Source organism: Oncorhynchus clarkii, chromosome 16 (assembly GCF_045791955.1).
Source record: "Oncorhynchus clarkii lewisi isolate Uvic-CL-2024 chromosome 16, UVic_Ocla_1.0, whole genome shotgun sequence".
NCBI lineage: Eukaryota > Metazoa > Chordata > Actinopteri > Salmoniformes > Salmonidae > Oncorhynchus > Oncorhynchus clarkii.
The window spans coordinates 39,619,510-39,641,255 of record NC_092162.1 but is presented as its reverse complement, the minus strand read 5'-3'; the positions used below and the strand labels follow the sequence as shown (position 1 = coordinate 39,641,255).

The following is a 21,746-nucleotide window of genomic DNA, read 5'->3' as shown; positions in this document are numbered from 1 at the left end:
AAAGTAGAATCTCAATTCAACGGCTCAGACACAAGAGGCATGTGGCAGGGTCTACAGTCAATCACGGACTACAGGAAGAAATCCAGCCCAGTCACGGACCAGGATGTCCTGCTCCCAGGCAGACTAAATAACTTTTTTGCCCGCTTTGAGGACAATACAGTGCCACTGACACGGCCTGCAACGAAAACTTGCGGTCTCTCCTTCACTGCAGCCGAGGTGAGTAAGACATTTAAACGTGTTAACCCTCGCAAGGCTGCAGGCCCAGACGGCATCCCCAGCCGCGCCCTCAGAGCATGCGCAGACCAGCTGGCCGGTGTGTTTACGGACATATTCAATCAATCCCTATACCAGTCTGCTGTTCCCACATGCTTCAAGAGGGCCACCATTGTTCCTGTTCCCAAGAAAGCTAAGGTAACTGAGCTAAACGACTACCGCCCCGTAGCACTCACTTCCGTCATCATGAAGTGCTTTGAGAGACTAGTCAAGGACCATATCACCTCCACCCTACCTGACACCCTAGACCCACTCCAATTTGCTTACCGCCCAAATAGGTCCACCGACGATGCAATCTCAACCACACTGCACACTGCCCTAACCCATCTGGACAAGAGGAATACCTATGTGAGAATGCTGTTCATTGACTACAGCTCGGCATTCAACACCATAGTACCCTCCAAGCTCGTCATCAAGCTCGAGACCCTGGGTCTCGACCCCGCCCTGTGCAACTGGGTACTGGACTTCCTGACGGGCCGCCCCCAGGTGGTGAGGGTAGGCAACAACATCTCCTCCCCGCTGATCCTCAACACTGGGGCCCCACAAGGGTGCGTTCTGAGCCCTCTCCTGTACTCCCTGTTCACCCACGACTGCGTGGCCACGCACGCCTCCAACTCAATCATCAAGTTTGCGGACGACACAACAGTGGTAGGCTTGATTACCAACAACGACGAGACGGCCTACAGGGAGGAGGTGAGGGCCCTCGGAGTGTGGTGTCAGGAAAATAACCTCACACTCAACGTCAACAAAACTAAGGAGATGATTGTGGACTTCAGGAAACAGCAGAGGGAACACCCCCCTATCCACATCGATGGAACAGTAGTGGAGAGGGTAGCAAGTTTTAAGTTCCTCGGCATACACATCACAGACAAACTGAATTGGTCCACTCACACAGACAGCATTGTGAAGAAGGCGCAGCAGCGCCTCTTCAACCTCAGGAGGCTGAAGAAATTCGGCTTGTCACCAAAAGCACTCACAAACTTCTACAGATGCACAATCGAGAGCATCCTGGCGGGCTGTATCACCGCCTGGTACGGCAACTGCTCCGCCCTCAACCGTAAGGCTCTCCAGAGGGTAGTGAGGTCTGCACAACGCATCACCGGGGGCAAACTACCTGCCCTCCAGGACACCTACACCACCCGATGTCACAGGAAGGCCATAAAGATCATCAAGGACATCAACCACCCGAGCCACTGCCTGTTCACCCCGCTATCATCCAGAAGGCGAGGTCAGTACAGGTGCATCAAAGCTGGGACCGAGAGACTGAAAAACAGCTTCTATCTCAAGGCTATCAGACTGTTAAACAGCCACCACTAACATTGAGTGGCTGCTGCCAACACACTGACACTGACTCAACTCCAGCCACTTTAATAATGGGAATTGATGGGAAATGATGTAAATATATCACTAGCCACTTTAAACAATGCTACCTTATATAATGTTACTTACCCTACATTATTCATCTCATAGGCATACGTATATACTGTACTCTATATCATCGACTGTATCCTTATGTAATACATGTATCACTAGCCACTTTAACTATGCCACTTTGTTTACATACTCATCTCATATGTATATACTGTACTCGATACAATCTACTGTATCTGCCTATGCTGCTCTGTACCATCACTCATTCATATATCCTTATGTACATATTCTTTATCCCCTCACACTGTGTACAAGACAGTAGTTTTGGAATTGTTAGTTAGATTACTTGTTGGTTATTACTGCATTGTCGGAACTAGAAGCACAAGCATTTCGCTACACTCGCATTAACATCTGCTAACCATGTGTATGTGACAAATAAAATTTGATTTGATTTTGATTTGATTTGATTTGAGACTGAGGACTCTCCCTGAATGTCGTAAAGGCTCCTAAATGGGAAACGGATGCATTTCAAACTGGCTACCAGTGATGTCTTCGGGCACTTGTAGCGTGTTTTATCCACTGTCTATGACAGATAATCTGTTTAGAAGCATCTCTTATTGCATTGTGACTTCAGAATGAATTTACCTTGGAGACATTGGGGAGCATATAATACCACTTTACCCCATGCAGGTCTTTCTCTCTGCAGTCGGCTTGGCTAGTCTATGATTTAGTTTCGTTTTTGTTATAACTTCAAACGCCTGGTTGTACTTGACCTCACCTCAAGAAAATAACACATTAAGAACCTTCAACTATTCTTATGAAATCCAAACCTCGCAAGACACTCCAAAGCTAATGTTTTCTTCTTCTCCTGCACAGGAGGCAAGGCTTTCTCTTTCGTCTCACGCTCTCTCGCTCCCTCTGTCATTCGCTCTCTCTCTCTCCAGGACCAAATATAAACCCTACCAACCCAAAAAGGACTGTGGGGTTGATGGTATTCTAAATGAAATGGTAACATATACAGACCACAAATTCCAATTGGCTATACTTAAACTCTTTTAACATCATTCTCAGCTTTTTACCAAATTACTGTACGACAGACCACGTATTCACCCTGCACACCCTAATTGACAAACAAACCAAAACAAAGGCAAAGTCTTCTCATGCTTTGTTGATTTCAAAAAATAGATTTTGGCTCAATTTGCAATTTAGCATGAGATTCTGCAATACAAATTGATGGAAAGGGGTGTTGGGGGGGGGGGGGGGGGGGTGTACGACATAAAATCCATGTACACGAATAACAAGTGTGTGTTTAAATTGGCATAAAACACACATTTCTTTCCACAGGGATGCAGCTTAAGCCCCACCCTCTCCAACACAGATCACAGATTCCTGCACCTGTACATAGCCCACCTATAATTTAGCCCTAACAACTACCTCTTTCCCTACTGTATTTAATTTATTTATTTATTTTGCTCCTTTGCACCCCATTATTTATATTTCTACTTTGCACTTTGCACATTCTTCCATTGCAAATCTACCATTCCAGTGTTTTACTTGCTATATTGTATTTACTTTGCCACCATGGCCTTTTTTTTGCCTTTACCTCCCTTATCTCACCTCATTTGCTCACATCATATTTAGACTTGTTTATACTGTATTATTGACTGTATGTTTGTTTTACTCCATGTGTAACTCTGTGTCGTTGTATGTGTCGAACTGCTTTGCTTTATCTTGGCCAGGTCGCAATTGTAAATGAGAACTTGTTCTCAACTTGCCTACCTGGTTAAATAAAGGTGAAATAAATAAAAAATTTAAAAAATGTATATCAATGAATTGGTGAGGGCAGTAGAACAGTCGGCCTCACCCTACTAGAATCTGAAGTCAAATGTTTACTGTTTGCTGATCTGGTGCTTCTGTCCCCAACCAAGGAGGGGATACAGCAGCACCTAGATCTTCTGCACAGATTCTGGTACAGATTCCTCTCGAGTCACAAAATGCAGAAATATAGATCAAATGAATCACTAACCTTTGATCTTCTTCAGATAACACTCATAGGACATCATGTTACACAATACATGTATGTTTTGTTCGATAATGTGCATATTTATATCCAAAAATCTCAGTTTACATTGGCGCGTTACGTGCAGTAATGTTTTGATTCCAAAACATCCGGTGATATTGCAGAAATATTCATATAAACATTGATAAAAGATACAACTGTTATTCACAGAATTCAATATACTTCTCCTTAATGAAATCGCTGTGTCAGATTTAAAAAAAACTTTACGGAAATAATAATCTGAGAATGGCGCTCAGAACCCAAAACAGCCAGAGGAATATCCGCCATTTCAGTCAACAGACATTAGAAATTACACCATAAATATTCACTTTGATGATCTTCATCAGAAGGCACTCCCAGGAATCCCAGTTCGACAATAAATGACTGATTTGTTCCATAAAGTCCATCATTTATGTCCAAATAGCCACTTGTTGTTAGCGTGTTCAGCCCAGTAATCCATCTTCATGAGGCGCAGGCACTTCGTCCAGACAAAAACTCAAAAAGTTCCATTACAGTCCTTTAGAAATATGTCAATCGATGTATGGAATCAATCTTTAGGATGTTTTTAACATAAAACATCAATAATGTTCCAACCGAAGAATTCCTTTGTCTGAAGAAAAGCACTGGAACGAGAGGTAACTCTGTCGGGAGTGCGCGTCATGAGACCAAGGCACTCTTCCAGACCACAGACCACAAGACAGTTGACATCTAGTGAAAGCCATAGGAAGTGCAACTTTATCCATATCTCAATGTGTATTCGGTAGGCCAAGCTTTGAAAAACTACAAACCTCAGATGTCCCACTTCCTGGTTGGATTTTTCTCAGGTTTTCACCTGCCATATGAGTTCTGTTATACTCACATACATCATTCAAACAGTTTTAGAAACTTCAGAGTGTTTTCTATCCAATACTAATAATAATATGCATATATTAGCATCTGGGACAGAGTAGGAGGCAGTTCACTCTGGGCACGCTATTCATCCAAATGTGAAAATGCTGCCCCCTATACCAAAAGGGTTAAGATAGACATCACCTACCGAGAGATGAACCTGGAGAAGAGCCCCCTAAGCAAGCTGGTCCTGGGGCTCTGTTCACGAACACAAACAGACCTCACAGAGCTCCAGGACAGCAACACAAATAGACATAACCAAATCATGAGAAAACAAAAAGATAATTACTTGACACATTGGAAAGATTTTACAAAAAAACTAAGCAAACTAGAATGCTATTTAGCTTTAAAAAGAGAGTACTCTGACCCAAAATTAGGAAATCTTTTGACTATGTACAGACTCAGTGAGCATTGAGAAAGGCCGTCGTAGGCAGACCTTGCTCTCAAGAGAAGACAGGCTATGTGCACACTGTCCACAAAATGAGGTAGAAACTGAGCTGCACTTCCTGACCTCCTGCCAAATGTATGACCATATCAGAGACTCATATTTCCCTCAGATTACACAGACCCACAAGAATTTGAAAAAACAAATCCAATGTTGATAACCTCCCATATCTATTGGTTGAAATACCAGTGTGCCGTCACAACAGCAAGATTTGTGACCTGTTGCCACAAGAAAAGGGCAACCAGTGAAGCACAAACACCATTGTAAATACAACCTATTTTTATGTTTATTTATTTTCCCTTTTGTACTTTAACTATTTGCGCATCATTACAGCAGTGTATATAGACATAATATGACATTTGAAATGTCTTCATTCTTTTGGAACTTTTGTGATTGTAATGTTTACTGTTTTATTGTTTATTTCACTTTTGTTTGATCTATTTCACTTGCTTTGGCAATGTAAACATGTGTTTCCCATTCCAATAAAGCCCATTCAATTGAATTGAGGGGTAGGGGCAAAAAGAGAGAGAGACAGATGAGAAATCCTAGTTTCTTCTGGAGAGGAAGAGAGAGAGAGAGACCACTTGGTATTCTTTACCATTTGTTGACTCTAATATACAATATTCCTTTGTCACTGTTTTTGTTTCATGACAAAAGGTTCCTGTCTGAAATGGAGTTATTTATTCAGTGTGTTCCCCTGTACACAGGACTTTGGTCCCATCTAACAAGCGTTTTTTTTTTTTTTTTTTAAACGTTCGTTGTCAGGGGATGTGGTTTTGAATTCTAACTTACCGTGTGTGCTTGCGGGAACAGGTGCGTTGACATGTTTTGTTTCTGTTAAAGAGCAGAACAAAAAAAAAACATTGTCCAATCCCAAGCTAGCAGCCTAGGTAGGAGCTCTAAGATCCTCTCAGCGCCGTGGCAACACAACGACCTTTAAGCAATATTCAGAGCTGTTCTGTACGGTCAGCTCGTGGCCTAACACAAACCGCTAGATACCCCTGCCCTGCCTAATAGACTGCCGTCAGTCCACTACTTATCACAGCACGCCCAGTGAATGGTGAAGCCTGGCAGGACCTATTTAACACTGAACACTTCTCCATAGCGGTCTGGCTGAAGCTGACTGGCTAAACGACATTCTGATTGACCCTTTTAAAGATGTTCTCGTCTTTTGAAAACATTTTTAAACATCCCCCGGGCATTGGAAATGTAACCTCCACTCACAGGCTTTTTGGGGGGGGGGGGGGGGGGGGGTAAATAAAAGTCAGAGCTTGTTTTTTTTAAGTCCCTGATTTCGTTTTGAGGGTGTTTTTTGAAGCTGATATTTGTAAATGTAGTCGTGTTTGCAGGGTGCCATCCTACGACTTTTACTCGTTCCTGTGGTACATTTTGATCCCGGACTAATGTGTGCGTCTGTCTGCTGTGCGTTTTTGTGTTACAGGTCCACACAGAGTGTCCCGGTGTCCAGCCAATGAGTTTGAGTGTCTGGGGACAGATGTGTGTATCCACATGAGCAGGCTGTGTGATGGGAGCCCTGACTGCACTGACGGCTGGGACGAGGGACCACACTGTCGAGGTAACACGCACACACGTGCGCGCGCAGCTTTCTCTTCCTAGTTCCTACAGAACACTGGGGCAGCCAATCCTGTTGCAGCCAGTGACTGTGTGCCTTTTCTGTCTGGTTCCACAATGCGACACTATGAACTCGATAGCTGTCCGAAATGACAACGTATTCCCTATATAGTGTATTACTTTTAGCCAGGAAATAGGAGGCTATTTCAGACAGCCAATATGTCCCCTCTGTGTGGCTCTTATCTTTTTTTGTTGTTGTCTGGTTCCACAATGAGAAGCCTCAATAATGTCCTCTCTATGGCTCTAATTAATATCAGGGATTGGATTTGATGATGGGATTCTCCTCCTTTCTGTCGGCCCGGTCGGCTGTCTGGATATATGCTCCGCTCTGCCAGCCAGAGCCGGGGAAGTGGCCTCAGAGCCTGGGCTGATTTAGGGCCTCTAGGGCCTGATTTGATAAATTAATGACTTTTTTTCCCCCAGAGTGAAGAGGAGCCATTGTGATAATGGAGGCCGTCTCATTAAAGCAGCTGATGGAGGAAGACTGTGTTTATTGGAAAAGAGAAGAGATTAAAGTTGGGGGGGGACTGGAGAGATAAAGAACGAGAACAGAGGATTCATAAAGCTGAGGTTGAGTGATATTAGTCAAACATGTTTGATGCCTTGGTGTTTATTATAAAGGGACATGTTTTTGTTGGTTTGGTGCGTTCCCCAACAACAAATATTGACGCCAAACAAACGGGTGTCTGCTGACCAACGTCCTAGAACACCAACGGGCTCTGGAAAGACCCGTGCACATTAGAACTGACAGGTACACACAGTCCTATCTCATACGAAGAAAGATATGGCCTCTCTTTGTTTTTCTTTGGAATATCTTTTTGGTTTTATGCATTTATAATTCCGCTTTTTTAAAATGGGTTTATTACTCCCGCTTTTTTAGAATGTGTTTATTAGTTCCGCTTTTTTTTAATGTGTTTATAATTCCGCTTTTTTTAAAATGGGTTTATTACTCCCGCTTTTTTAGAATGTGTTTATAATTCCGCTTTTTTAAAATGGGTTTATTACTTCCGCTTTTTTAAAATGTGTTTATTACTCCCGCTTTTTTAAAATGGGTTTATTACTCCCGCTTTTTTAAAATGGGTTTATTACTCCCGCTTCTTTAAAATGGGTTTATTACTCCCGCTTTTTTAAAATGGGTTTATTACTTCCGCTTTTTTAAAATGGGTTTATTACTCCCGCTTTTTTAAAATGGGTTTATTACTCCCGCTTTTTTAAAATGGGTTTATTACTCCCGCTTTTTTAAAATGGGTTTATTACTCCCGCTTTTTTAAAATGGGTTTATTACTCCCGCTTTTTTAAAATGGGTTTATTACTCCCGCTTTTTTAAAATGGGTTTATTACTTCCGCTTTTTTCAAATGGGTTTATTACTTCCGCTTTTTTAAAATGGGTTTATTACTCCCGCTTTTTTTTTGTGTTTATAATTCCGCTTTTTTAAAATGTGTTTATTACTTCCGCTTTAGTTTTTTGTTTACAATTCTGCTTAAGTTTCATGTGCTCGTAATTCGGCTTACTAGAATTCTAGCAGGAACACATTGACCAGAAATGGGGGGGGGGGGGGGGGGGATAAGAGTTGAAGTGACATTTTTGTGATGTAGATTAAAGGAACAGATTCCCTGCCTTGCGCAATGTTCCCGCCGATGATGTCATCGAGACATGACCCGCAGCGCCTGTCCCCGGTCGAGCACACTGGTCCATCTGTCCCCGTGAGGATGGACCACCACACCACACACCAGTGACAGTGTGTTTGCCAGAACTTTCTGCTGCGACGTTGTTTGAGTGCGTGTGTGTGCGCGTGAGCCCTCCGATTTCATGAAAAGCCTCACTATTTCACAAGCATCCCAGTGTTTGCTTGAACAAACTGCCGGCTTGCGCAATCCAAGTGGACCCTAGCCTGGTGCTGATGGGTCAAAGCGCACTTCTGTCATTCGCTGTGTTCAAAGAATTATCCAGAAGTTGTTGACAATGGGAGTGAGGGAGTCAGAGTAGGAGGCAGGCAAGGGAGGAATTTATCGCAGTACAATACATTTGAGTGACAGGGTAACATGGTGGAGCTAGGTTTGGGAGGTTGAGGAGTGGTGGAAGGGTGTTTTTAAAATGTGGGTTATGGCCAGGTTTTGCCCTGCCTACTGTGTTACTGGGCAGCTGAGGCTTTCACACACATCTCTGCCGATTTAATTGAACTTCCGGCAGCTCTCGCTCTCTTTATCTCTCGCTCTCTCTCTCTCTCGCTCTCTTTATCTCTCGCTCTCTCTTGCTCTCTTTATCTCTTTATCTCGCTCTCTCTCTCTCTCGCTCTCTTTATCTCTCTTTCTCTTTCTCTCTCGCTCTCTTTATCTCTTTCTCTCTCTCGCTCTCTTTATCTCTCTTTCTCTCTCTCTCTCGCTCTCTCTTTATCTCTCTTTATCTCTCTCGCTCTCTCTCTTTCTCTTTCTCTCTCTCGCTCTCTATCTCTCGTTCTCTCTCGCTCTCTTTATCACTCTCTCTCGCTCTCTTTATCACTCTCTCTCGCTCTCTTTATCTCTCTCTCTCTCGCTCTCTTTATCTCTCTTTCTCTCTCTTGCTCTCTATCTCTTTCTCTCTCTCGCTCTCTTTATCTCTCTTTCTCTCTCTCGCTCTCTCTTTATCTCTCTTTATCTCTCTCGCTCTCTCTCTTTCTCTCTCTCGCTCTCTATCTCTCGTTCTCTCTCGCTCTCTTTATCACTCTCTCTCGCTCTCTTTATCTCTCTCTCTCTCGCTCTCTTTATCTCTCTTTCTCTCTCTTGCTCTCTATCTCTTTCTCTCTCTCGCTCTCTCTCGCTCTCTTTATCTCTCTCTTGCTCTCTTTATCTCTCTCTCTTTCTCTCTCTCTCGCTCTCTTTATCTCTCTTTCTCTCTCTCTTTATCTCTCTCTCTTTCTCTCTATCTATCTCGCTCTCTTATCTATCTTTCTCTCTCTCTCTCTTTCTCTCTCTCTCTCTTTCTTTTTATCTCTCTTTCTCTTTCTCTCTCTCTCTTTCTCTCTCTCTCTTTCTCTCTCTCTATTTCTCTCTCTTTCTCTCTCTCTCTCTTTCTCTCTCTCTCTCTTTCTCTTTATCTCTCTTTCTCTTTATCTCTCTTTCTCTCTCTCTCTCTCTCTCTCTCTCTCTCTCTCTCGGGACTGAAGAGGCCAGTTAGGGGGCAAGGCCTCTCATATAATCTCCACACTAGTGTTTAATTGACAGGGAAAGAGAATGGGGTCAGGGTAGTGTCCCTCTCTGCTCCCGTTCCACAATGGAAACCCTCCAGGATTTATGCACGCCCTTCTTTATAGCCTGATCCCTGATCTGTTTGTGCTCTAATGGTCATTGGCAAGACGGCACCAACAGACCTGGGACCAATAATAAATTCCAAGTCATTTTTGAAAGGAAAATCGATTGAAAGCACTGGCGAACCTACTTGAGGCAAGAGATATTGAAAAGTCGTCATGTTAATTTGTCTGCTCGATTCTGGGTCCAGAATGAGTTTATTGTCTTGTCATTATGGTTGTGTTGCGTCATGTTTCTCTGTCTGTCTGGCTAGTCAGGAACTAGGCCGTACAGTGTGGTAAAGCTGGGTTTATGACCCACTAGCCCCATTCTGTTATCACTTTTCATTCCTGGATTGTTGGTGAAGATAATATCAGTTTTGCAGTATAGGCTATTGGTGGCAGTCAACGGAATCAAAAGATGAGCCTGTATGCTGTTAATATTACTGCTTGTGTTTTTTCTGTACGTGTGAACATTCTAGGTTGTGCAGGTGTGCCCTCGCGCTAGCGTGTGTGTGTATGTGGAAGGTTCGATAACGCGTTGCTCAGGGACTGGACGCCTTGACTCTGTGCAAGATCTGGTGAAATGTTCAGTGTTCAACTCGGTGTCTCTGTTTGAAGGCTGTGGGTCTTCCAGTAGGACAACGACCCCAAACGCACATCAAGAGCACCCTGAATTGGTTCAAGATGAAACGCTGGACTGTTCTGGAGTGGCCAGTGTCCGAGTCCAGATCTTAATCACATCCATGACCTATGACTCGAGCTGAAATGTGCTCTGCTGAAGAGGGCTCGTAGAAAGGTACCAAGCTTATTATAGCTACAATGAGCATTTGTTGGCGGTTATCTTGGCCAAAGGCTGTGCAACCAAGTACTAGCTATGGGGTGCCAATACTTTTTTTTATTTATTTTCATTTTAAACTTAACGTAACAAAATATAATTGGTTCTGCAATGTTGAAAAACAAAATAACAAGGTGTGAAGACCAACAGTTTTTCTTCATTGTCAACTTATTTTTAGAAGAAATGGGAAATGATTTAAGAAAAGTTCAAGGGTGCCAATATATTTGGCCTCAACTGTATAAGGGTAATTGAGTTGCTAATGGCACTCAGCCGTCAATTTGAGTTAGTCAGTGAGAGGGAATGAGCTAGCCTGCAACGTCACTTCCTGGAGTAGCGCAAACTGCGTATGTTACAGTAGGGCTCCATGAGACGCCATCTTAACCAACTGCATTTGGCTTCAATGTGCCATTTAGTCGCCGCACAGGAAGGAACGGTGTCACGCACAGGCGGTTGGCGGCACCTTCATTTGGGAAGACGGGCTCGTGGTACTGGCTGGGGAGCAGAAGAGGTGGAATGGTATCAAATACATCCAACGTTGGTTTCCAGGTGTTTGACGCCACCTCCGCTTGCTCCGTTCCTGACGTCATTCATGAGCAGTCCTCCCCTCAGCAGCCTCCACTGGTATCACGTGATCGATGGCGTTGTCCATTCATGTGTACAGTCATTAGTATGCATGCGTGCACGAGCTAGTCTGTGGCTGTTTGCCCCTCTTATTAGTTCATCCTGCTGTGTGTTTAGCACATACTGCCGATGTTTGGGTCTGTTTGCTCACCCGCTCTGGCTCTCCCCCTTCCTCCACGGAGACCGCAAACAACGGCCTACGCCAGTGGAGGCTGCTGAGGGGAGGACGGCTCACAATAATGGCTGGAACGGACTCAATGGAATGTCATCGAACACATGGAAACCGTACTCCAGAAAATGCCACCCCTATTCCCTAGCTCACCACTTTTAGGGTCCAGGTGGAGGATTAGGATTCCTCCTCTGTGCTTCCCTGTTTGGGAGGGCACTCAGCATCTCTCTCTCTCTCTGTCTCCCTGTCTCTCTCTGTCTCTCTCTCCTCTCTCTGTCTCTCTCTGTCTCTCTCCTCTCTCTGTCTCTTTCTGTCTGTGTCTCTCTCTCTCCTCTCTCTGTCTCTCTCCTCTCTCTGTCTCTCTCTGTCTCTCTCTGTCTCTCTGTCTCTCTCTGTCTCTCTCTCCTCTCTCTGTCTCTCTCCTCTCTCTGTCTCTTTCTGTCTGTGTCTCTCTCTCTCTCCTCTCTCTGTCTCTCTCCTCTCTCTCCTCTCTCTCTGTCTCTCTCCTCTCTCTGTCTCTCTCTGTCTCTCTCCTCTCTGTCTCTCTCCTCTCTCTGTCTCTCTCTGTCTCTCTCCTCTCTGTCTCTCTCTGTCTTTCTCTGTCTCTCTCTGTCTGTGTGTGTGTGTAGTTGAGGGGTCAGAAATCCTGCTCCTTGCTCACAGAAAAAAACTACCTGGACTACCAATTGCTTTTGAAGTATTGGAACAAATCCATATGATTTTGAGTGAAATGTATTATAATAAACATGAAAAGGTGAATGTAAGAAACGCTCATCATTTCAAATAGGCTACACATCCTATTAAAAAGCATATAAACAGTCTAAATAGGTCAGGAGCCAGACAGGGAGCCTAAGAAAGAACGGAAATTAATTATCCAGGATATATTATTTCAAGGCTATAGTCTACAAAGAAATACATTGTGAAGCATTTGCGAGTGCAACACACTAGGCCGGTAGGGACCTGAAGCCCTCAGCATTTAAACAACATTTAGTTGCATTAAATCATTATAGTCTATACATTGCGCATATAGGCTGTGACTTACTTAGAATGAAATACAAATGAAACGGAAAATGTCTTGGGCTACAGTGCCTTTTGAAATTATTTTTAGAAACACCGGTTTGGCCAGAGTCTGTGGCTTCAGGCTCATGCGATGGTGCCTGGAGAGCAGGCCAGCAGTAGAGAGTATCCTCTCCACACTTGCAGAGCCACTGGGGATGCTAAAACACCCTTTTGGCCATTCTTGCCAGGCTGGGCACGGATACAAAGTAATATTATTTTTTATTTTTTATTCTATAAGTAGGCATGAAGGTTTTTAGGCAAAATAACCCAGTCAAAACGGAAAGCTCCTTGAAATATTGGAATATGCCAATGAACAAACAAAATGAAGGAAACTTCAGAGGTCTGATTTAGTTTATAAATGCTTTGCTACGTTGAGACAGTTATCTACCCACCTCGTTAGTTTTCCTCTAGCATGTGCACGTGCAGCTGGAAGGACACCATCATGCTTTCGGGATGTCTTTTCAGATTCCACAATGATTCTTCAGTTGTGGACACGACATCACCACACTCCCTCTCTTGCTCTTGGTCCTCAGTCCATCACCACACTCCCTCTCTTGCTCTTGGTCCTCAGTCCATCACCACACTCCCTCTCTTGCTCTTGGTCCTCAGTCCATCACCACACTCCCTCTCTTGGTCCTCAGTCCATCACCACACTCCCTCTCTTGGTCCTCAGTCCATCACCACACTCAATCTCTTGGTCCTCAGTCCATCACCACACTCCCTCTCTTGCTCTTGGTCCTCAGTCCATCACCACACTCCCTCTCTTGCTCTTGGTCCTCAGTCCATCACCACACTCCCTCTCTTGCTCTTGGTCCTCAGTTCTTCACCACACTCCCTCTCTTGCTCTTGGTCCTCAGTCCATCACCACACTCCCTCTCTTGGTCCTCAGTCCATCACCACACTCCCTCTCTTGGTCCTCAGTCCATCACCACACTCCCTCTCTTGGTCCTCAGTCCATCACCACACTCCCTCTCTTGGTCCTCAGTCCATCACCACACTCCCTCTCGTGGTCCTCAGTCCATCACCACACTCCCTCTCTTGGTCCTCAGTCCATCACCACACTCCCTCTCTTGGTCCTCATCTTTGTAAGTCACTTTGATTGAGCCCCTGTGTGTTTTTTATCGGTTTCTTTCTGAAAATATTTAGTGAACTCCATGACAGTAGATAAAGCAAGGGGCTATAGCAGCATGCTGGGCCGGGGGCATGCCCTGAGCTCGTGAAGTGAGCGCTATTGGAGCGGGAGAGAAGGCCGACGCTCCAGCCTTTAGGAATCTCGCTCCGCTCACCAGTCAAATTGGGTAAGCTCCGTTCCTCGCTCCACTCCAGCTCCCCTCCACTCACATAATCGCATACTTATAGACAAGTCTCCCTAACCCCTGACATTAGAATTCATAGACAACTCTCCCTGACCCCCCCCCCCCCCGTAGTCCATCCATGTGCTCTCTAAGTTGTTTTCTAGACATTTAGATTAGTGAGAGGGCTTATGCCGGCCCATCCTCAGTGGAACTAAAAGGATCACTGTCGACGTTCTGACATGCTTGTTGAGCACTTCAGGCTGGTGTGTGTGTGTGTGTGTGTGTGTGTGTGTGTGTGTGCGACATGCTTGTTGAACGCTGACTCAAGACAACAGTGTGACGTGTTTCCTCAGGTCATTAACCCTGGCTAAATGTCTGAAAGAAGTCTGCTGTTGAAAGAGTCCTGTTGTTGACTGGTGCCTTTTTCACTATTGGTGCTGTCGACTTTAACACTCCAAGTCCTGTGGCAAAATGTCTATTCGTTGCAGTGTTCTGTATGGAAATGAAAGCAATAGAAGTCTATCTATTTCTATGGTATTCTGCTCTCATCTCCTCTCTGGCACAGTGGGGCACAACAAACACTTCCATTCTATAGTGATTCTCTGGCCACTGACTCTGCATGCATGTATTCCGTTTCTGACTCGTTCCCTGAAAGAGTGTTGTTCTTTGAGACTGGTGTTTTGCGGGTACTATTTAATGAACCTGCCAGTTGAGGACTTGCGAAGCATCTGTTTCTCAAACTAGAGACACTAATGTACTTGTCCTCTTGCTCAGTTGTGCACCGGGGCCTCCCACTCCTCTTTCTATTCTGGTTAGAGCCAGTTTGCACTGTTCTGTGAGGGGAGTAGTACACAGCGTTGTACGAGATCTTCAGTTTCTTGGCAATTTCTCGCATGGAATAACTTTCATTTCTCAGAACAAGAATAGACTGATGAGTTTCAGAAGAAAGTTTGTTGTTTCTGGCCATTTAGCCTGTAATCGAACCAGTCTAAAGAAGGCCAGTTTAATTGCTTTTTTAATTAGGACAACAGATTTCAGCTGTGCTAACATAATTGCAGAAGGGTTTTCTAAATGATCAATTAGCCTTTTAAAATGATCAACTTGGATTAGCTAACACAACGTGCCATTGGAACACAGGAGTGATGGTTGCTGATAATGGGCCTCTGTACGCCTATGTAGATATTCCATTACAATTCTGCCGTTTCCAGCCACAATAGTCATTTACAACATTAACCATGTCTACACTGCATTTCTGATCAATTTGATGTTATTTTAATGGACAAAAAAAGTGATTTTCTTTCAAAAAACGAGGCCATTTCTAAGTGACCGCAAACTTTTGAATGGTAATGTATGTTTAGATTAGAGACCGCTTGAAATTGAAATTGATGTTCTTTGGGCAATATCTACATATTGCAGTACTGATTGTGATGGTTAACGCTAGAGGCTCTGGCTAAAGGATGGTGAGCTGGTGGCCTGGGGCTGATGTTGGCTTGGAGAGGTAGCACCCTGGCTCTCATTGGCACGGTTTGCCTCTGTGTGAATGTTAGTGTTAGTCATTTGGCACAGTGCGTTTCAGTGAATAGGTGTGATCCGGGGCACACACATTGTTAGCCTGCGGCTCTTCCTCTCAGCGAGACCACACAAAAGGGCCATTGTAGCCCCGGGTGCCCCACAGGCTTTACATAACGAGGACCCTTCAGTGGGTCCAACCCCGGTTTGCGCTGCTTTCTCCTCTGGCCAGCCCCAACGGCTCCACCATGCTGCTAATGGTCCCCTTTCAGCTCTGGCTGTCCCCTCAGCATGGTTGGACAGGGCTGTGGTGTGGACGTCCCTTCCCTCTCGTTCAGACCATTGTTGAGCACTGACTGAGAAGATTCCACTTCCTGTGCGATCCCAGACTGTCCGCCCATTTTGATGCTGTTCTACTCAACCCTACTGCGTAAGATCGTATAATCTGCTTTGGTGCTGCATGTTTACTCATCTAGGAAGTGGGGTTATTTGAGGATTCCATGCTCTGCAAGCTTGGTGATGATGCTCCGACTCAGTGTTCAATTCACTTCCTTGCGCGCGTGTAGTTAGCTGTGTTTCTTGGCAGTTCTTTGCTGGTGCACTGCAGTCTTCTCTCAGACAGACGCCGTGCTGTATGTGGCCACATCTCTCATTACCTGCCTTTTATGATCAGGGCTGTTTTGAGATTGTTCTCAGGAAGCTTGCTGAAGACTGCAGCGGGCGGAGACTGCGGCATGTGTCGTTTCATATCGGCATCTACTGTATGAGCCTGTAGTGGGAGGTTTACGGTGAGACAGGCCCTCTAGCCCTGCTTCCCAATCAGCTCATCTGTCACTGTACTGTAGACCACCATACACTCACGCACCCATAACTCTGTGGAGATCAGGTAGGGTGACCGTACTGTATATCTCTGGGTTAACCCACCTTCTCTGGGAGGAGGTTGGGGTTTTCCCTTCTGTCGATCAGGGCCTCAAATGACCCAGGAGACTGTGGGGTGTGTGTGTTTGTGTGTGTGTGTGTGTGTGTGTGTGTGTGTGTGTGTGTGTGTGTGTGTGTGTGTGTGTGTGTGTGTGTGTGTGTGTGTGTATTGGTCACATACACATATTTAGCAGATGTTATTGTGGGTGTAGAGAAATGCTTGTGTTCCTAGCTCCAACAGTGCAGTAGTATCTAACAATACACAACAATACACACAAATCTAAAAGTAAAAGAATGGAATTAAGAAAAATATAAATATTAGGATGATCAATGTCGGAGTGGCATTGACTAAAATACAGTAGAATACAGTATATACATATGAGATGAGTAAAGCAGTATGTAAACATGACTAAAGTGACTAGTGTTCCATTATTAAAGTGATTACATGTCTATGTATATAGGGCAGCAGCCTCTAAGGTGCAGGGTTGAGTAACCGGGTGGTAGCCGGGTAGTGATGGCTATTTAACACTCTGATGGCCTTGAGATAGAAGCTGTTTTTCAGTCTCTCGGTCCCTGCTTTGATGCACCTGTACTGACCTCACCTTCTGGATGGTAGTGGGGTGAACAGGCAGTGGTGAACAGGCAGTGTTGTCCTTGATCTTTTTGGCCTTCCTGTGACATTGGGTGCTGTAGGTGTCCTGGAGGGCGGGTAGTTTGCCACCGGTGATGCGTTGGGCAGACCGCACCACCCTCTTGAGAGCGTTTACATTTGCGGGTGGTGCAGTTGCCGTACCAGGCGGTGATACAGCCCGACAGGATGCTCTCACTTGTGCATCTGTAAAAGTTAGAGGTTTTTAGGTGCCAAGACAGATTTCTTCAGCCTCCTGAGGTTGAAGAGGCACTGCTGCGCCTTCACCATTTCAGTTTGTCAGTGATGTGTCCGCCGAGAAACTTGAAACGTTCCACCTTCTCCACTGTGATCCCGTTGATGTGGATAGGGGGGTGCTCCCTCTGCTGTTTCCTGAAGTCCATGATCAACTCTTCTTTTTTTTTCTTTACGTTGAATGAGGTTATTTTCCTGGCACCACACACCGAGGGTCCTCACCTCATCCCTGTAGGCTGTCTGCGTGCATGGCCACGCAGTCATGGGTGGACAGGGAGTACAGGAGAGGGCTGAGAACGCACCCTTGTGGGGCCCCGGTGTTGAGGATAAGCGAAGTGGAGGTTGTTGTTTCCTACCTTCACCACCTGGGTGAATAGGGCTTTCAAGTCAAGGAAGTCAAGGACCCAGTTGGGCGGGGTGATGAGCTTGAAGGGCACTATGGTGTTGAATGCTGAGCTATAGTTAATGAACAGCATTCTTACGTAGGTATTTCTCTTGTCCAGATGGGATAGGGCGGTTTGCAGTGCGATGGCGATCGTCTGTAGATCTATTGGGGCAGTAAGCAAATTGAAGTGGGTGTCAGGTAGAGGTGATTTGGTCCTTAAATATCCTCTCAAAGCACATTGAGTTCAGTTACCTTTTGAGTTCAGTTACCTTTGTTCCTGCCCCCAAGAAAGCAATGGTGGACATCTTGAATCAAGTGGGGACAGCAGACTGGGAAAGGGAGAGATTGAATATGTCCGTAAACACTCCAGCCAGCTGGTCTGCTGGTCTGTGTGTGTGTGTGTGTGTGTGCACCATTCCATTTGGTTCCAGCCAGGTTTCCTTCCACTTGTTTGTTCTCATTGGGACCCCCTGTTTCTCTTTCTCTCTCTCTGTGGTAGAGCTTGGACCAGACTGTGCCACCCATGGCTGCACGGGAAACTGCTCTGTGACGCACCAGGGGCCCAAGTGTTACTGCACCGTCGGCTATGAAGTCAGCCAGGACGGAAAGACATGCAAAGGTGAGACCGACACCTGGCCATATTCATGCAGTTACAGTAGCCCTATGACAGTCCCAGGCCTGACCAGTGGCTGGCTGACTGACTGACCCACTGTCAACTGACTGACTGATTCACTCACTCAGTCATTTACTCACTGGCTGACTCACTGACTGGCTGACTGATTCACTCGCTGACTCACTGACCGGCTGACTGATTCACTCGCTGACTCACTGACTGGCTGACTGATTCACTCACTCAGTCATTTACTCACTGGCTGACTCACTGACTGGCTGACTGATTCACTCACTCAGTCATTTACTCACTGGCTGACCCACTGACTGGCTGACTGATTCACTCGCTGACTCACTGACTGGCTGACTGATTCACTCGCTGACTCACTGACTGGCTGACTGATTCGCTCGCTGACTCACTGACTGGCTGACTGATTCACTCGCTGACTGGCTGGCTGACTCACTGAATGGCTGACTAACTGTACCCTGCCTGCCTCCTCAGATTTCAACGAATGTACTGGGTACAGGACCTGCAGTCAGACGTGCTCCAACAACGAGGGCTCTTACACCTGCAGCTGTGTGGAGGGCTACCTACTGCAGCCAGACAACCGCTCCTGCAAGGCCAAGAATGGTGAGAGACACACACACACACAAACACACAGAGCATACAACCACACACACGAACATCACAGCCTCCTGGGTCACATTAACATATTGTGCAGATAGATGTGAGGTCTACATGTGCTAACTTGCCAAAGAACAAAGCTAGACTTTATTTCAAATATCAAAACTGAATCGCAATGATTCATTTGATTTAAATTTTCTCTTTGAGTCTGTTATTTGAAGTCTTGTCATGCTGCGTTATAGTGGGGGAATCAGATTTGCATGGTGTGACCGTCTATAACGCTGTTACAATTTAATTTACAGGATGAGATGTCAGACCGATGCAATGAATCTGTGACCTTTCTTCCCATCTCTCTCTCTCTCTCTCTCTCTCTCTCTCTCTCTCCCCCTCTCTCTCTCTCCCTCCCCCTCTCTCCCTCCCTCTCTCCCCCTCTCTCCCCCCCTCTCCCTCTCTCTCCCCCTCTCTCCCCCTCTCTCCCTCTCTCTCCCTCTCTCTCTCTCTCAGATCCTGTGGAGCAGCTGCCGGTGCTGCTGATCACTAACCTAAATGACATCCGCTGTACGTCTCTGAGCGGCATGCCGACCCGCCTCCCAGCAATAAGCACCAACCAGGTGAGCGTTTCTCTGGAAGACTTTTAGCAGGCTGTGTCCTGGCTGGTTTAGGCACACATACTGTATCGACAGTGACGGTGTCCAGCCTAGTGCCCTTTGACACAGCCTCTCTTATCTCTCTCGACTGTCGCCCTCTCTCACCATCTGTTCAACGAGTCCCGTTTGTCTGACACCAATGACCCCCATTTTTTTTTTTTGAAAAAGCGCTTTATAAAACCCAATGTATTATTCCTCACCTGCTTATTTTGTCCAAAAACAGACCACTGCCATGGATTTCAACTACGCCCAGGAGACGGTTTGTTGGATCGACGTGGGCGACTCGCCCGCCAACACCCATCTGAAGTGTGCCTCCATCCCAGAGCTGAAGACTGTCACTGACATCAGGATCATTAACATCTCCCTCAGCCTGCACCGTGAGTAGAAGACACACACACACACACTCACACACGCACAGCCTGTACCGTGTGTAGAGGAGCCGACCTACCGGTCCTTTTTTTGACCTATGCCACCCTCCTGTTTTTTCATTAGGACAGACACTGGTGAAGGTGAGAGAGGAAACCGATGGGAGTGGAGAGGAAAGATATATATATAGAGAGAGCAAAGAGATATAGAGAGGAGATGTAGAGATATAGATATATAGAGAGGAAAGAGAGAGAGATATAGAGAGGAAAAATATAGAGAGGAAAGAGAAATGTAGAGATTTAGATATATAGAGAGGTATAGATAAATAGAGAGCAAAGATGTAGAGATATAGATATATAGAGGGGTATAGATGTATAGAGAGCAAAGATGTAGAGATATAGATATATAGAGGTGTATAGATGTATAGAGAGCAAAGATGTAGAGATATCGAGAGGAGATATATATAAGAAAGAAGCATCGACTAGCCTGCCGCTCCAACTGGAGGGACACACACGTACGCACACACAGTAGAGGTGACGCAATAACCACCCGGCGGCGCCCGACTCTGAAACCTGCTCGTGGCAGCAGAAAAGTTCAGAGCAGAAGTGCTGAGCGCAGCTCTATTCCCGTACAGGTTCCTCTTCCTGAACAGTGCTGCCCTGACATGGTGCTAAATCACTACGGATGAAAGCGTGGCTGATATACAGTAATATCACCCAGAGAGGAGTAGTTACAGTATGCCCTCCGAGGGTTAACTGGCACATTGTGCCGTACAGCTTGATGTACCGATCACACAATAAAGTAGACCCCAACACACTGTTGATAATGTAAGGTTTGGTGCGTTAGCCAGTAGCCGCGATCCATTATAAACCACCTCCCGTTTATTGTTTCTGATTGGACAGATTTACAGCGGGTTTGTTCCGAACGGCACCCTATTTCCCCCATGGGGCTGGTCAAAAGTAAGGCTCTGGTCAAAACAAGTGCGCTTATAAAAAGGAATTGAAGTGCTATTTGGGAATGTCTGGCCTGCAGTTTGAATGTCCTCACAGCCCACAGGCCCTGCATTAACTCAGGGCTGTCATCTGTTGGGTGACACACACACACACATGCACACACACACACACACACATACATAGTAGAATAGGAAACTCACTTGTTAATATGGATTTAAGATTGATCATTAGATGAGGTTTGTCTTTGTGTCTTCCTGACAGAGTGCTATTACTATTGGGCAGGAATGTACGGGTGTGGGTGTTGTGTGTGTGTGTGTGTGTGTGTAAAGTGTTCCATTGAGAATAAGCCTGAGGGGTGGAAACACAGACATGAAGAAAACAGGTTATGAGTTGGGTGAAGGACTAGAACGTGGGACAGAGTTTGAGACCAACCTACGACCTGATGATTGTCATTTCCATGGGAAAGGACCCATGGGGACCGATGTGAGGTCCGTAGGTGCGCGTCACCTGACAACTAAGAGTCTATGTTTTTGAGAAATGAAGGTGTGTGTGTGTGTGTGTGTGTGTGTGTGTGTGTGTATATACATTCTTCAAAGTTTTCCATCCTAAAAAAAAGGTGAATAAGCTAAAGTTTTGATTTCTGGTCAAACTACCAGTTAAAGTATTAGAAATACATCAAAACACAATAATGTTGACTAAAAAACTAATATCAACACTTACATTTAGTTTTGGAGAAATGATTTGCCTTCTGTAAATGTATTAATCATTGCCTTGTAATTCCATGACCAAAAACCCACATCTTTCTGATATTTTCAAATGTCTCTCCCTCATGAGGGATAATGAACGTTAACGAAAGTAACAAGTGAAGGTAGACGGTAGACCTACCAATTAGTTATGTTGTTTTTACTGATATCAAGTTTGTTTACGAATTATTAAGT

General features: G+C 45.3%; 1 protein-coding gene across 1 annotated transcript in view; it reads left to right on the top strand.

Moving 5' to 3' along the window:
- LOC139368422 (low-density lipoprotein receptor-related protein 1-like) overlaps window positions 1-21,746 on the top strand; it is a 138,190-nt gene that overhangs the window by 47,187 nt on the left and 69,257 nt on the right. Inside the window, exons 3-7 of the mRNA XM_071107291.1 lie at window positions 6,478-6,612; window positions 18,108-18,227; window positions 18,720-18,848; window positions 19,347-19,453; window positions 19,713-19,866. Of these exons, the coding sequence (XP_070963392.1) occupies window positions 6,478-6,612; window positions 18,108-18,227; window positions 18,720-18,848; window positions 19,347-19,453; window positions 19,713-19,866 (645 nt within the window). The remainder of the gene's footprint in view (window positions 1-6,477; window positions 6,613-18,107; window positions 18,228-18,719; window positions 18,849-19,346; window positions 19,454-19,712; window positions 19,867-21,746) is intronic.